Below are 18,179 nucleotides of genomic sequence, written 5' to 3' on the forward strand. Positions count from 1 at the left end.
TTAAGTTTTATGTGTATAATTTAACAAACATATTTTGCTGCATTTCACCTTAAAAATGATATCGTCATCATATGTAAATACACGCTTTATAAAGTGGCTCAGGTTGTGAGATATTATAACTGTAGTGCAAGTTTACAGTGGGGTGATTGTACTTATAAGTACAAACCGTTCTACAAGGAGCAATTGATTGAGTGCATTTAAAGTTCTTGGGATTAAACTGTTTCTGAACCGCGAGGTCCGTACAGGAAAGGCTTTAAAACATTTTGCAGTGGCTGAGGTAGCGTGTCCTTAAAGCTGTATACCGATAATTTCTTCCGATCAGCTGCTGCTGTGATTCACACTCAGATACAGTGATATAAATACTCCGAGTGCTGCAGTGAGAGAAATATGGAAAAAGATGATCCACTGTGGCAACTCCTAACGGGATGAGCTGAAAGAAGAAGAAGAAGTGAGAGTAACAACGCTAAAGCAGTTATGGCATTTGGAATACTATGGCTGTTCCCTGGACCATTATATTGTTACAAGTTAATTACAATCAGATGCATTACACTAATAAACAATATGCCGTTAGTTTCTGTGTATTTATAAAGCTGCGTCATGAAAATAATGAGTAACCACACAAGAACAGTAGCACTGCTTTGACGCTGGGTGCCGCCAGTTTGCAAAACCGAGCGGAGAACTTGCGTACGACAAGGCATGAGGTACCGTGGAAAAGTGCTTGGCTTTACGCCAAGTGTAGGTTTTATACATCGCGATTTGAACGTGGAAAAGTTCTTACACAACATTTCTGTGCGTACGCACCGTTTATACATGAGCCCCCTGGCACTTAAAAGTTTCTCGCTACAGCAATTTTAACTCCGTTACAAAGTGCTCCAAAGTCTCATTTATACTTCGTGTCTTCTCATTAAACTTGTATCTCACAAATAAAGTATTCGACGAAGGCATGACAAACGGCAGCGGGAGCGTGTCCATAAACTTAATTTAAACTTACGGTTTACACCGTGCTTTGTTTCCGCAGTAGCTGCACTTATGAATATGCTTGTATGCGTTTTTCTTCAGCGGTCTTTGGAGCTCTTCCTTGTTTTCTACGTACTGCGTTCACGGTAAGTTCACATGATTACGTGGGAGGCGTGGTGATGTGACACGCAACTCCGCCCCCCCACAGCCATCAAGCTAAAGTCTCCCACACTGTTAACATTATTAGAGCCCTCTAGACATGAAATAACACCCTTTAGTCAAAAGTTTAAACTGTACTCCTTGACAAGACGGAGATGACAGTTATTTCTCACAATTAAAAGAATGCAAACATATCTTCTCCTCAAAGGAATGCGTGTCAGGAGCAGAGAATGTCAGAGAGAGCACGCGAGAGAAAAGCAAACAATCAAGCACCGCGCGGGAAGCATATCTTATATCATTGAGAAGTTTTAGTTAATATGTAATACATGCTCTGATTGGGTAGCTTCTAACCCATCTGCCAATAGCGTCCCTTGTATGAAATCAACTGGGCAAACAAACTGAGGAAGCATGTACTTTAAATTAAAAGACCCATTGTCCGCAGGAATCCGCGAACCAGCAAAAAATCTGTGCTATATATTTAGATATGCTTACATTTAAAATCAGCGATAGAGTGAAGCCGAAGCGCGATATAGCGAGGGATTACTGTATAGTCACTCAATTCAGACTGAAGTTAAATTAGCTGTCCTTCTGTTCTTATACATTTTCAGGCATAACTATCACTTCCTCAGTTTGTACTTGTAACTCCATTTTCACTTTTCTCATTTTTCCAAGTTAGTCCTGTCTCTGCATTGGCAGGTCCTGAATTGTATTTTGTAGCTCTGTGCTTACATCCCCACTTTTGTTTCTCCTCCATGATCTAGACTGCCGTGAAGCCGCGAAAGTTGAAGCGCAATATAGCGAGGGATTACTGTACTGCTTTTTCAAAGTGTGTTGTTTCTATCTAAACACTTAGTGAAATCAGATTATTTTATATAGCTACTGATATTATGCCGAATTCTTCCCTTGTTAAAAAAAAGTGACTCTTGAATATTATTTTCTCCGTTCACTATATTTTAAATTTGTTTATTCTTACTTCAGTATTTTATGCTCATTATTTTAAATTCATTGGCTACATTTTACATAATAATGTGAAGTGATGATTTTACATCATTTCACTTGTAATAGTGTAACCGCTGTGTTCAGATTTGTTACTAACAGTGTTTATTCCTTACGCAAATGATCTAAAAAGCAGTATACATTTTTTTCATCACCAAAAAATCTGTTATCTAATTTCAAATTGTTGGCATATATCTGTTTTTATTAAACATTTGTTTAATCAGACTTACTCTTCAACAGATCCCTGTATCATTAAGTAAATTCCAATATACTTTATCTTCTGAGCTTCCATCCATCTGTCCCCAGTCTCTACCCCTAGCCTCCACATTTTTTTTTGTATTCATTTTGTCCAGTTCAGGACCTTAAGAGATTTTGTTTAATCAGTATCGGCACCACTGGTATTTGTAGAGTACAGATGTACAGACTACTTCATTACCTTCTAAAAAGTTAATTTCATACTAACTTATTTGAAGCCAGATGTTGACCGATTCTTCAGTTTGGGTTCTGTGGTGTGGGTAAGCCATTCCAAAGCTCCACACTTCTTTCATTTCAAAGTAGACATTCTTCTGTGTTATACATTGTTGTTTTTCTGTACATGTTGCACATCAATCTTCAGCTTATGGATAAAATGCCTGGTATCATCTGACATTTCACTTTTGAATTGTCTTTCCAGAGAATATTATTTACAGGATGCTAGTGATGAACTTTATTTAAAATTAAAATTTAATTTTCTTTTTAATTTAAAAAGAAAATGTTCATGTTATAGCCCACATCCCAATATGAATCCATGCCGGCACTTTGCAGAGTGCATATCAAAACAATAATTATTCCACAATACCATGTGTAAAGGCCAGCCCTAACACAGACTGGCATTGGACATGGGTTCAAAGCACACACACGTTTTATTTTCTTTTTCTTCACTTGTGGGCAACGCCTTCCTCGTTCCCACAAACACAACACAGTCTTAAGAACAAACACACCTTAAACAAATCCTTTTCCTTCTCTTTGTTTCTCTTCCACTCTCCCTCCGGCAAGCTTCGTCCTTCTCCTCCCGACTTTGGCTCCCGGAGTAACGACTGCTGGCTCTTTTTATAACACCCCCGGACCTGCTCGTTGACCTACTTCCGGCAGCACTTCCGGGTGTGGTATAAAGACCGTCCAAGAGGGCTCAGCAGCTGTTGCAGCAACCTGTGGTGGCACCCCCGGATCCTAACTCCCACAAAGTCCTGCAGGAGTTTGAGGCACCACTGCAACCCAGGGGGCTGCCATCTAGCAGTCTTGGGGAAAGTAATATTCTGGATAGGTTGGCTCCCCCAGTCCTTCCTGCATGGAGGCGTCCTGGCCATCTGTCACACATGCAAAATACATCTTATTTACAAACAGAGTTAAGTATGAAAACATAGTAATTTTTTTATTGATTACTAAAATTAACTATCAATTTTATTTACTTTTCTAGCTAATTGCTTTATGTAATGGTGATGTCACAGACTGAGCAGTCGGTTACATAAAATGATGAAGAACATTTGTGTGAGGCCAATGTTTTCTTTGTTAGATGAGATACCTCATTCTGTACATTTCTCAATAACTGCCATTTCTTTGAATGCAATCAACTCTTATTGTGTGTAACATACAGTATTGTGCTGCAGCTTCAGTCTTGCAAATTGATTTTCAAACTAGATTTTGTGTGTTGAACTTTCATTAATGGCAATTAATGCTTTATGGTATAGAAAACCACATATAAATACAATGCCAGTAAACATAGCACAAATGTGTTGTATAAATTGTATTTAAGACAAAGTATATATTATTTATTTGGTAATATCTGTATATTACAATTTCTTGAATATTTTCTTTTGCTTATTTTAATGCCCAGATAATAAACAGAAGTGTCTTGCTCAAGATCACAAAGCGAGTTGCAGGCAGAGATTGAAATGGCCTTGTGAATGAATTATAAGTCCAGTGCTCAATCCAATTTTTATCAAAGTGCTTCAACTGAAATGCATATTCCATACACAGAACACACTCTACTTCACTTACTGGAAGTTCCCCTTTAGTTTTTCGACCGCCTTGAATCCTAACTTGGCATGTGCTAAATTATTTAGACACTTGCATAATTTTAAATTCTGCTATAGAAATTAGAAGAATCACAAGTTAATTGTTATTGATCAATTAATAGTTTCACTAATCATCCCTTTTTTAAATACCCACCCTGAACAGTAAGCTGCAAAATAAAATCCTTTGATTAATTAATGCAAATAGACAATTTCTAGTACATAGACTTATCTATTTATACTTATTTATATGCTGTGCTATACTAGACAGTCTTATGTGAATAAATGAAGCGTAGCAGCAGGGGATCAAGCAGTACTGATTATAATTACTATATGCACAGTTTTCTGAAGGGACACGGTATAATTTATTAATTTAGCAAAAAGTAATGGCTGACATTTTTTCTATTAAGATAGCAAAACACCATTCTGCTGTTCTCTATGAGTTGGTCCAGAAGCCCTTCAGGCTGTGTATATTGTGGCTCCTCAGGATCCTTTCCTTAGCACTCTATCATTTTCAAGAGAGAAAAGCATTGTAGTATGTTTAGCATAACACTAAATCATCTTTAGCATTTTTATACCACAGAAACAGATTGATGAATATTCATATTTGTGATTTACTAAAACTTAGAATGTGCCAAAAATGTTTATCATATCAATTACAGCAGGTAGTTTGTGATAATCTGGAAGTTTCCTTACATTTCATAAGCATTTATTTTTCAAGTTCTTGCTTTTAAGCACCTTTCCTTTAATTATACTTAAACAAGTAATTCTCTAATTTGGTGGTTCTTATCTTAGACAGTAATAGGTTGGTGCACCTTGGTGTTGAATAATAAACAAGTTATGATAAAGATCTGATGTTGGTGGAACCTTTGTCTTTGGATGCAGATAGCACATCACATTTAATAGCCAATAGTGAAAAATTTGCAACAGTTATTTTCAATATGACAAAATTAAATGGCAAAAAAAGTCCACAAAATTGTCCTTGATCTCAAAGTGTTTTTAACTATAATTTAAATGAAGCAATCTCATTCGTAGTAACTCTTGATAAATAATAAAATGAAGAACTATAAAGATGCAGCCCTTAAACCTGCATTTTTTGTTTTGATTAGATTTAATTTAGGAATATTTACTGGAAGCCGGTTATGCATGACTAAGGTTGGCCACCAGTAGGCAGCTGAAATAGCAGCTTGCTGTTTCCCAAACATGCCGTATTAATTGATATACTGTTAAATTTTCTAGGTAAATCTGTATACCTATTTTACTACATTACCATTTTTGTTTTTTAGTTCCTTAAATTAGTTTAGTTTAAGCTATATGCATATTTTAAAATGACTGGCCTGCATGAAGTTTTGTTTTTATTGTTGCATGATACTGATAAACAAATTAATTAAAGTAGCTTTTCACGGCTGAACACTTGCTATTTGGGGAGCAAAAGGTACAACAGATCCCAGGCTTAGACATAGAGACACATTTCAAGAAGGCATAAAATATCAACCAATCAAACTGCCGACTTATAATCCGGAGGTCGTCAGTTCGAAACCAGCTTCCCGGGCAAATTTACCATTTAGAGTAGTGAGCTGCTCTTTTTTATAATATTATACAATAAAAACATACATTTGATTTGTGTCTGTAACAGCCGGTGTAAATTTATAGAACTTGTGAAAATTAGCGTTTTTTTTTTTTCCTTTTCACTTTTACTCTCTGTCACAATACAACACCACGCCCACATCACATCATTCTAATCACTACACCACGAAAGCTATCCTATTGTAAATGCACCTTTTATGAAAGTGTTTATTTGATATTTGACCATCAGCCTTCACATATTATACAGTTCATGTCTACATTTTGTTATTTATTACTAAAACGTTTCTTTTTTAACGATGTGTTTACATAGATTGTTGTAGACACAAAATACACATCAAATTATTTCCCCTTACAATTCTGGGTAGCTCACTCCTAGGTAATCAATCAAGGCAGGAACTGGGAGAACTTCTTGCTCGTTCTGAGGCGGTGAGGGGGATGGTGTAGCAGGCTACTTGCTGCTTATTGACACATTTAGTAGACAACGGACACTGATGGAGAGGTGCAAAGGGATTTAAGTTGGGCCAGAATTATGAGTTTTTTTGTTGGCTCTGGTAACTCTAGTGTTAAATATCTTGGTATCACTCACACTTTGACCTGGGAAGAAGATATAATTTCTTTTATCAACTTAAAACGTATAACCTGTCCCAATCTGTGCTGGTACAGTTTTATTGAGATGCAGAGGTGGGTAGAGTAGCCAAAAATTGTACTTAAGTAAGAGTAGCGTTACTTCAAAATAATATTACTCAAGTAGAAGTAAAAAGTAGTCATCCAAAAAATTACTCAAGTAAGAGTAAAATTTTTGGTGAAAAGACTACTCAAGTACTGAGTAACTGTTTGATCATAATAAATTATTTTTTTTTTAGAAATGTTGTAATAAAACAGACAAAAATATTAAATAATGTGCAAATTCTGCTATTTCCAAATATAAATAACATCTTTACAAAATAAAGATGCACAAATAATACAAAGTTCCAGATCTTAGTTTTTCACAACAAAGCTTTTGAAGCCAGTACCTACAGTAGGTAACATGTATGTTTCAACAGTGCAAACTACAGTGACAAGATATACTGAACACTGACAGTATAATACTGCATATGCACTTGCCCTCCAAATAGCACAGCTGATAGAAAATAACATTAGATCAAGGCAGCCTGTGCACGTACAAGAAGTCTCACTTTACTTTAACTGTCTGTGTCTGCGCATGTTTGGTTAAAACGTGTTTGTTCTTCACTCAGTGAAGTGATGGTTACACTCCAGCAGGAGTTGGCTCTCATTTTTCATGTACAGTGGAACATTGGATTGTGAGTAACTTGGTTTGCGAGTGTTTTGCAAGATGAGCTCAAATTTTTAGAAAATTTTGACTTGATAAATGAGCGAGGTCTTGCAATATGAGTAGTCCATGTACACTTTGTCTGCCAAGTGTCACGTGATCACAACTGAGCTGATGGTTCTTCTCTCTCTCGCTTCGGGGTTGTGGGCAATCGTCAGTCAGCGTGCCTCAATCATATAGTCAACAACCGTAAAATTGTCCGATAATTGTTGCTACGTCTAATTGTGAAACAGTCATGCAGTAGATCCACTGGCGGCTTCTCTCTGGAAAAAATATAGTGTAATGTGTAAATGGAAAAATTTAACGAGTTGAATGTTGCCCAATGCAGCGGAGTAATAGTAGCGTTTCTTCTTCACAAATGTACTCAAGTAAAAGTAAAAAGTATGGTGCAGTAAAACTACTCTTAGAACAACAATTTTTTTTAAAAAGTTACTCAAGTAAATTTAACGGAGTAAATGTAACTCGTTACTACCCAACTCTGTTGAGATGTCTTTAAAAGCGTTCTCACTTGCTCAGTAAAACAATGCTATGGCAATGCATCTGCTCATTTGTAGGCCTGAAAGTAGATTCTGTTGAGGACCTATATACACCACTGGTCAGGAAATGTACCACAAAAATATTCAAAGACTGTACTCCATTTGGATAACCATCTCTTTCAGTTATTACCAACAACATTACAGAAGCACTGAAAGCAAGAACTATTGGACACAAAGTTTTTACTTCTTTATGCAGTCACTTTGGTTAAACACTGCCTCTGATTCATCTTTATTTTTTCCTGATCTCCAAACTCCTCTATCCAACCTAAACATACAATTTGTTATTATTTACTACTGCTGTATACTGTATATTATTGTAATTGTATCATGTATTGTATATCATCTTGTTTATTGTATTTTTTTATGTGTATAAATGTAACACAGGGATAAATTACTGCTAACATTGTTATTGGGCAGTGAAGTTCAAGTTGTTTTTGATTTGATATGCTTTGTTAATCCCTGAAGCGAAATTGGCCAACATTTACAGTACAACAACAAACAACAACAACATTTATTTATATAGCACATTTTCATACAAACAGTAGCTCAAAGTGCTACAGTATAGTATAATGAGTTGTTAAATGTGTAGAGCTGAGCCTTTTCTTATAATTTAATTCAATCTATTTCAAGGGAATATCCTTCTGCTGAAGTGCAACAAAAGTGGAATCTACGAGCCAATGAATTAACATTAAAGCCCCTTTTAAATAGTGTACATGCTTCTTTTAGGAGGTTCATATTCAATCATTAAACTGTCCACAGACAGTTCATTACAATTCTGGTGGTTTTGAGAGGTGTGACATACAATTTTGTGAGGGTTGTTTTAGGATGTTAAGATTAAAGACACAGAATTTACCATGGTACTGCTTGAACTGAATGTTATTTACTTATTTAACCCAGCAGAATAGTTGCCAAAAAGGTCCTTTTGATAAGTGAACTACAGTACATGATTTGAGATTCATAGTACTAAATTATATTTCAACTGCCAGGTGCACAGTTAAAATTAAAGTATAAAATAAAAATGTTACATGCTTATATTTAACTGTCAACTCTGCTGTTAGATGATAATATAAGATTTCCAGCCAAGAATTACTTTTCTCCTAGGTTTTGTCTAAATTGCATAAATGTGTAGGAGTCTAATTTATAAATCTGCTTGTCTAGCTAATGAAGTTAAAAGTGAATTTACTATATCACTTGTTTGTGGTTCTGCAAAATGTATTAATGATTAAAATATTGTGGGTCACTATAATGTATGCCATTATATGCATTATTTTAGTAATTTAATTTACTCCATATATTTTTTGTGAAATCAAATTGATTAAAAAAAAAGCTAAAGTAATTAGTATGTTCAAGTAGAATTTGTTCTACTATATATTAAAATAATATTAAATGGATAAGTATTTTTTTCTAGTGTTTCAGGCGATTTTACTCATCACATATCTAGGAATTTTAGTATCACTGTACCTGGTACCCCTCACCATCACATCACCATGTTTAATGGAGAAGAAAAATCTTGGACCAAGACCTACAATCTTTGGCCATAGGGGAGCACCAATGGTGTGTATCTGTTTTTAAATTATGGAGACAGAGCTATTTGTATCATTTGTGTCATTTTAATAAATGTAATTTACTGAACGCAAACTGCAAAGTCATGTTTAAATAATTTTGACACATCCAAATATATATTTTCTGCAGTTGATGCATTTAACAGATGTTTAGTGGCAATTTTCATTTAAAACTTAAATTCATACTGTTTGCATGTGTGATACTGTCAATTCTTCCATGATCAGTATGTAAATAAAAACATCCAATGTGTGATAAATGAGTCAGTATTAAGTAGATATTCTATGTCTCTACTTTTAGATAGTCACTTATATTTTTTAATAAGACACAATAATTTTGTTTATTGTATATTAAAATCTGTACTAATTCACTTATCCAGAAGTAGGAAACATGCAGACTTCCAATCTTCAAACAAAGGTGGTGTTCTTTTTCCTTCTCACTATCACAAATTGCACAGACGCTGCTCATGTTTGCCATGTCTGCATTGTGTATCTTACAGTTGATGCACATCTATCTACAGTATCTATTGTATTGGCCTGAGCAATGCATTTCAGTCTTGGCAGATGTCACTGCTATTCATTTCCTTTCAACTATGGTACTTGCCCACACTGCTGTTTGCCATAAGATGGACCTGACGCCTGGTTATTTTTCCAGGGAAGCCACAGGAGCACATATCATGTCATTAACTCTCAAGACCAAGATTGAGGTTCAGGGCCTAGTGGTTAGCAAGATTTTGCATGAGAGATGGACATCCCAAAAGTGACATACATTTTTGAAACCAGGTGCCTGGCTTTTGTTTAGCACACAGTTAGTTGAAAGTGTACCACTGTTGAGTAACTTACAATTAAGTTGTTGTTATCATATTTGGGAAAAGAATCACAACATTTACAAATTGCAACTGTAGGAAATAAAAGTGGCTCAGAGAATGGAAACGTTAAGAAAGACTGAATGTAAGTAATTCTGCAAATATAAATCATGCATTAGAGGAATTGTGGTGACTTGTGGATCCTTTGCAATAAACCTGTTTTGCTGCAGTTTAGATTTTAACTGTTAAGCATATATTCTGGTCACTGTGACTGATACTGTAATAGTCCACTATACAGTAAACAATAAAACTCAATGGCAAAAAAGTATTGAATTTACATACATATACAGTATACAAGGGGACATTTATAAAAGAACAATATAGATACATGGAATTATTGTACCTGAAATTGAGTTTTCATATTTGTCAATACATGTCCATTTTTGGATGTATATAGAGTAATCCCTCCTCGACGCAACCCCCGCGATAGGTGAAAATCCGCGAAGTAGAAACCATATGTTTGTATGATTATTTTTATATATTTTAAGCCCTTATAAACTCTCCCACACTGTTTATAAATATTCCCTGCACAGTTATACAGCATAAACCCTTTGTATTCTCTTAGATATTAGGTAAGATTCATTGAAATTATGTATATAAACACACTGCTTATATACAGTAAAACCTAAATATTATTTTAAAGATATCGAGTGTCTCCGATATCACATATGTTACAGCCATTACAATAGACAGGCCACCAGCAATAAATACGTACAATGCAAGAAAAATTGTATACAGTAAATGTGTGTACAGTAACACTAAACGTATCGCATACATGTACTAAGTACTGTAAGTAGAAAATTAATTATAGTTACTCACCAACAATGACACGACGACTTGTCCAATAATGATGAGTTTAGTTTTACTGCACAACAAATGAGAGCGTTACAGCTCTTCTAAAGGAGCCTCTTCAGGCAACTGTATATCACCGCTGTTGTTCTTCTTCCGACAGACTTCAATCCAAATCCTTAAAGCAGATTCCATCCAGACTACCGCCTTATTACATCCACTCACAACTCATTTTGCACCCTGGTTAAAAGGACACTGCGGCCGTAGATCTTCTATTCCTTTCCTACTTTTTAAATAAAAAGAATCATAGCCTCATTGAAACAGTAGCAGGAGCAGATTGTTTTGAAGCCATAATGAAGGGCTTGACTGTGCACAAAAGTTAACTCTTTACACAGCGAAACACTTTGATGCTGAATGAGCGAGACGAGACTTCCTGGTTAACACTGCATTCAGCACACAGGAACTTAACTGCGTGCTCTGATTGGTTAGCTTCTCAGTCAGGAGAACTTAACTGCATGCTATGATTGGTTAGCTTCTCAGTCATCCGCCAATAGCGTCCCTTGTATGAAATCAACTGGGCAAACCAACTGAGGAAGCATGTACAGGAAGTAAAAAGACCCATTGTCCGAGAACCATGAAGCAGCGAAAAATCCGCATTATATATTTAGTTATGCTTACAAATAAAATCCGCAATAGAGTGAAGCCGCGAAAGTCGAAGCGTGATATAGCGAGGGATTATTGTAGTGTGTATACATTATACATCATTTTTTTGAAAATGGGCTTAAACAGTTTAAAGTGGTCTGAGAATGTCACAAGTATGGACAGGCTTGTGTCTAACCTTCACCCTTGCCAATCAATACACCATTTAAATATTTAAAAAACTTGAATTGTTAAATAACTAGCCAGGTAATACATGTGAGTACAAACCAATTTTAAATAATGTTTGAGGTTACAAATAAAGACTTTACAGATTACCACATAAATCTGGACAAAGGAGAAGCAATTTTATGCCTGCCTTTGTTGTAGATTGGCTTTTCTCATTTATAGGTTTGGTAAAGCAGATTCTAATAGAAAATGTGGGGTGTTTAATAGATTATTTTTATTATGTTTCTGAGTTCTTTTGAGATTTTGGTTTTATCTTAAAGGCCAATGACAAGCTATCAGTTTTTATGACTAAAATTAATTGTTTTGGTCTCTATTCACATTGCAGCACATGTGTGTTGGTCAGTTCTACAAGTATTTTAAATCATGAATGTATTTTTTACATTATAAATGTTTTCTTTCCTGCAACTTCTTTGGCCAGTCCTAGGAAACTTTATACCCTAATAATTAATTTATGAAATTATGAATCAAGGCTAAACTAACCACAATATACTGATGCTTCATGTTCCATGGAGCAGTTTTATGGTAGCAGTCACACATCTCAGATCCACATTCCTCTTCCATGTGAGACATATTTCCATGTGCAATGGCACTTGTCCTTGCCAGCAATAATGCACAATTCTCTCATGCTTTATTTCCCCACAATGGCATTACTGACTATAAACAGTTAATTATGCATTTTGTTATCTGTCATGTTTAAGTCCTTATTTACTGGTTTTCTTTTGTAGAATGGGCAGCATGTTATATCTTTATGTGTTTATGTCTGCCCTCATGGCTTGGGCACACTTGTGGCAAATGAAATGTAATGTAACTAAATGTAAGATGTTATACATAGAAGGTATAAATGTTAGATTTAAATACACAATGGGAGGCCTAAAACTTGAAAGTACACATGAGAAGTTTGTAAGAATCTTATTGGATTCATTACTATCTACATCTAGACCACTGTTTCCTAAACTTGGTCCTGGGGACTCCCTGTGGCTGCAGGTTTTTGTTCCAACCAGATTCTGTTTTTAATTGGACTCCTAGGCTAATTAAATGATGTGTTATTTCCCAAGTTCTCTGTTTAGGGTACAATATAGAAATTAGAAAACTAAGTTTGGTACAAAAAAAAATGAAAATGTACAAAGAAGTTGTAATGGAATAATGTATTTATGTTCTTTTTAACTATTTTCATCTTGATTTTCATTCTGCTTTTCAAGGTGTTCTAATTGTTTAATTAATCCATTATATACTAATCAGTGGGTCTGACGCTAAAGTAGTTACTGCCTTTGATTATTCAGTGTTGTTTGCCAGTGTGTCTGCTCTGCTCGTTTTAAATTGTCATTATTAAGATACAACGAAGGGGGAAAAACTGCACAGAGAAAGGGCAAAGTGCAATGAAATCAACAAAAGAGAGTTACGCATTGAAATCTATAGCAAAAGCAGAAATATTTATAAATGTCTTATAAGTGTAAAAATCATGCTGCTGTGCTTTTCTGAATGTAGAATAAAAGAACCATAATCCCAGCTAGTTAAATTTAATCAGTGCATTCAGGTGTTGTCACTGATTAGAAATCTGGTTGGAACAAAAACCTGCAGCCACAGGGGGTCCCCAGGACTGAGTTTGGGAAACACTGATCTAGACAGTGTACAGGATCTATTAAGAAAGCTAAGAAAATGTTAGGTTACATAACAAGATTTGGAGTACAAGTCAAAGGAAGTTACGCTTAACACTAGAATTATCAGAGCCCACGAAAAAACATGTAGATCCGTCCCACCTTAAATCTGTTCGCACCTCTCTGCCATCGTCTTTTGTCCTGTAAATGTGCCGATAAAGACAAGCAACAAGCAGCCTGCTATTCCATCCCCCCACTGCCACAAAATGTGCATAAAGTTCTCCCCGCTCATGCCTTGATTATCTGGGAGTGAAGTGCTGGAGTCTTAGAGTGGAAATAATAGATTGTTATTTGGAACACATGCATTTCATGTGTGTTCCATTTCTACAATAGTCTGTGTAAACACATTTTTAAAACATAAATGTTTTTCATATTTTAGTAGTAAATGATAAAATGTAGGCATAAACTATATAATGTATGAAGCCAGAAGTCCAAAGATCAAATAAACACTTTTACAAAAGGTTCAAGGCTAAGACAACAGCTTCCATGGCCTAGCCGTAAGATTGGCTGACTTGTAATCAAGAGTCCTAGGTTCGATCCCGACTGCTTCCTATATTTGCCATTTTCAGCAGTGAGCTGTTCTTATTGTTAACATTATACAGTACACGCATACATTCGGTTTGCGTCTGTAACAGATGGTGTACATTTATAGGACCGTTATAGTTACCATTTTTTTCACTTTTATTCTCACAGTCACGATCACGATACATACTACCGCCCTAGGGATCTGAAGCTGTTAATTTGTAATTGAAACTGGGAATAACTGTAGATGTGAGTGGTGTTTTGAGGCAAAGGAACTGGACATTCTCTGATCTGGAGGCATAAAAGCTGACTCAGAAACGCTGGTGAATCTGCCTTCTTTGGATCTCACCGTCACTTGATTTTTTTAAATTCAGTTTTATTGAGTGTTCCTGCTCACACTGAATTAGTATGTGCCTTATGGTCTATGATGTCAAAAAAAAACATAGGTATATATAATATTTGGAATTATTCATTTTATGACCTGTATGCAGTGGAGCCTCGGTTCACGAACGTCCCAGTTCACGACCAAAAAGCTTGCCAAACTTTTGCCTCGGTTCACAACCACACACTCGGTATACGAACAAGCTAGTTTCCCTTGCCTGCCTGAGCTGAGCTGAGAGAGAGTAAGAGCGAGCGAGCACGTGCCTGTTGGGGAGGGGGAGGAGGAGATTGCTGCACTGTTTGCCTGCCTATCTGCAGCCAGTAAGTGCAAGCCAACCATCGCCCCAATTCCACGTGCCTGCTGGGGAGGGGGAGGAGGAGATTGCTGCATGTGTTTGCCTGCCTATCTGCAGGCTGTACGTGCTAGCGCACCATCCCCCCACCACAGGCAGCCTGAGAGAGAAAGAAAGAGAGAGAGAAAGCGAGCGAGCCGCTGCTGCAAGAGCTCTGTTCATTGTTCTCCTTCCATTGGCTTCTAAGCAAGTGAAGAGTGGTGAGAAGAAAGTTTTGAAGAAAATTGAAATCGAAGTAAAGAAAGAAATTACAAGAGGTGGAAAAACTGTTTACCAGTTTACTCATTTACCAATTTGAGAACCCTCGTGCTTTCAAGCAGCATAATGTAAACAAAGCCAGACTGCCAGCAAACATGAAGGGTTGGGTCACAAGAACTTTGTTTTTGGAATGACTGCATGAGGCTTTCACTCCCACCAGCTAAACAGCTAAAAGCACCAGAAACCCAAGAAATCACAAGAGAGAAAACACCTGAAGGAAAACACTTCATGCCAGAACTCGACTCATGCAAGGTTAGTTTTCTTGGTGGTTTTTGTATTACAGATTTTTCAAAAGTTAATTTTTCAGTTCATAACGCGATTTGTTTCAAATGTTCGCTTTTTTCCTTGTGCTTAAAACTCATGAAAGAGTTTACAAATGGAGTTTTTCATAGCTCGATTAGGTGCAATGTTACCTTTCTCTTTTTTCAAATGTTCCTTTTTTTCCGCTGTGCTTAAAACTCATTTTAAAAACATTTGTTTACAGCGATCAGGCTTTAAGTTTAATAGCGTGATCTCCTGCAATTTTACTTTTTTGGTTGCTAGTGTGTTGGTTTTTAAATGCACTTCGGATTTGGTCGATGTTCCTTTTTTTCTGCTGTGCTTAAAACTCATTTTAAAAAAAATGCTGCGTGAGCACCTGCTACAGAGAGAATAGAGAGCACGAGCGAGCAAGCGCAGAGAGAGAGCATGCAGCTGACAGGGAAGGGATGGGGAGGGATAGGGGTGTGTGTGTGTGTGTGTGTGCGTGCGCGCTCGTGCTACAGAGAGAGAGAGAGAGAGAGCGCATAAGCCAGGCTGCTCCTGTAGCTGAGGGAGGGAGGGAGGGGCTTTGTTGGTGTGTGTGCTACAGAGAGAGAGCGCAAGCGAGCCAGCTCGTGTAGCTGAGCAGGAAGCCTGGGTGTTTTGTGTCAGTGTTATTCAATGTTTTTACATTAGTTTACTATTACACTGTGCATTCTATGGTATAATTATCTATATTTGTGCTTAATCTTTACATATTTTTACATACTGTTTGTACGGTCTGGAACGGATTAATTGTATTTACATACAATCCTATGGGGGAAACTGCTTCGGTTCACAACCAACTCGGTTTACGACCAAAGTTCTGGAACGAATTATGGTCGTGAACCGAGGTTCCACTGTAGTACATTTTGGAAAACATTGTGGCACGAATGCAACATTATTCATATTATTCATATTCATTCGCATAACATCTTGTGGTTGTAATCAGTGACCACGTGTTCTTTTTTTTTCCCAATCTTGCCAGTCTCCTTGTTGCTGTATGGTGCTGATTCTTTTGTACTCCGGGACATGCTGAGGAAAGAATAGTACAGAGAGGTCAGTTCAGCGCTATATGCAATCATCAAATTCAAATGTTAACAGTTCACACACACGCAAGGACCGTCCTTCCTACATTTACCACATGCAATGTACACACTGCTCTCTATGCTGTGGTTCCTATTACACTGAAGGGGCACCTGACACTGACTCAATTTACTTTCTTGGAGAAAGTGGCTGTCTTGGAACAGAAGCTTGTCGATGTTGCATCCTCCTTTTCTTTTTCCATTACCTTTTCTAGTAAGATGCGACGACGAAGTTCCTCTGCAAGATGAGCCATGAACACTCTTCTTTTGTCAGAGGCCCCCACGCACGTCTTGCACAGTACATATGCGTTGATCGCCGCCAGGTCAAGCTTGTTGTAGCACACAGCAACTGACTACCTGCTCACACTGAGTAAATTCACGCCTTCTGATACATTATGTCAGCACAGCATGGAGAAAAAAAGAAAGAGACAAATATATGGGAGATTGGGTATAAATTTATTGTACTTGTGAAAGTTAGCTTTTTTCAGTTTTATTCTCTCAATCACGATCATGCTGCACTCGCCCCCCCACAACCCTGCCCCTCCTGATCTGATTCACACCTGATCTGACTGACTATTCGTTTTCAAATAATATTGCATTAGTATGATGATAGATAGATAGATAGATAGATACTTTATTAATCCCAAGGGGAAATTTCTGATTTCTGGTACTATTTAGGTCATAAAATGATTTCTTCAAAATGTCGCATATATTGTCTCTTTCTTTCAGGTGTGTAATAGAATCCACAGCACAGAGATGTGTACATTGCAACAGGTACGCATGTGGTAAATATAGGAAGGACGGTCCTTGCGTGTGTGTGTGTGTGAACTGTTAGCATTTGAATATGATAATTGCATATAGCGCTGAACTGACCTCTCTGTACTATTCTTTCCCCTGTATGTCCTGGAGTACAAAAGAATCAGCACCATACAGCAACGTGGGGACTAGCAAGATTGTGGGGGGGAAAAAAACACGCGGTCACTGATTACAACCGCAAGATGTTATGCGAATGAATATGAATAATGTTGCATCCGTGCCACAATCTTTTCCGAAATGTACTATACAGGTCATAAAATGAATAATTCCAAATATCATATACAGTATACCCATGTCTTTGTTTTTTTTGACATTATGGACTATAAGGAGCATACTAATTCAGTGTGAAACAAAACGGTAACTTTTACAAGTTTTATAAATGTACACCATCTGTTACAGACACAAACCAAATGTATGTGTGTACTGTATAATATTAACAATAAGAGCAGCTCACTAGTGAAAACGGCAAAAATAGGAGGCTGTCGGGATCGAACCAGGAGCTCTTGATTACAAGTCAGCAAATCTTACTGCTAGGCCAAGGAAGCTGTTGTCTTTTTCCTTAAGCCTTTTGTGAAAGTGCTTATTTGATCTTTGGACTTCAGACTTCACATATTATATAGCTTATGCCTACATTTTGTCATTTACTACTAAAATATGAAAAACATTTATGTTTTAAAAATGTGTTTACACAGATTATTGTAGAGGTGGAACACACATGAAATGCATGTGTTCCAAATAACAATCTATTATTTCTACTCTAAAACTCCAGCACTTCACTCCCAGATAATCAAGGCATGAGCTGGGAGAACTTTGTACACGTTCTGCGGCGGTGGGAGGATGGAATAGTAGGCTGCTTGTCTTTATCGGCACATTTACAGGACAAAAGACACTGGTGGAGAGGTGCGAACGGATTTAAGGTGGGCTGGATCGATTGTTTTTTTCGTAGGCTCTGGTAATTCTAGTGTTAAGCTCCTGTCTCTGGGCTAAACAAAGGTCAGAGCAGCACTAGAAAACATCTAGAGAAAGCTAACAGCATGTTACGTTATATAGCACAATGTGTACAGTGAAAGCCATAGGAGGTTATGCGTAAGCTTTATAAAGCACTAGTGAGGCTG

At 36.9% G+C, this 18,179-nt stretch overlaps 1 protein-coding gene across 2 annotated transcripts in view; it reads left to right on the plus strand.

Annotated features, from left to right (window-relative positions):
- The window catches only part of LOC120523325 (glycerophosphodiester phosphodiesterase domain-containing protein 5-like), a 400,551-nt gene that overhangs the window by 314,925 nt on the left and 67,447 nt on the right, over positions 1-18,179 (plus strand). For both annotated transcript variants that reach the window (XM_039744540.1, XM_039744541.1), the window contains exon 8: positions 9,025-9,170. In XM_039744540.1, the coding sequence (XP_039600474.1) occupies positions 9,025-9,170 (146 nt within the window). The remainder of the gene's footprint in view (positions 1-9,024; positions 9,171-18,179) is intronic.

This window comes from Polypterus senegalus, chromosome 2 (assembly GCF_016835505.1).
Source record: "Polypterus senegalus isolate Bchr_013 chromosome 2, ASM1683550v1, whole genome shotgun sequence".
Taxonomy (NCBI): Eukaryota; Metazoa; Chordata; class Cladistia; order Polypteriformes; family Polypteridae; genus Polypterus; species Polypterus senegalus.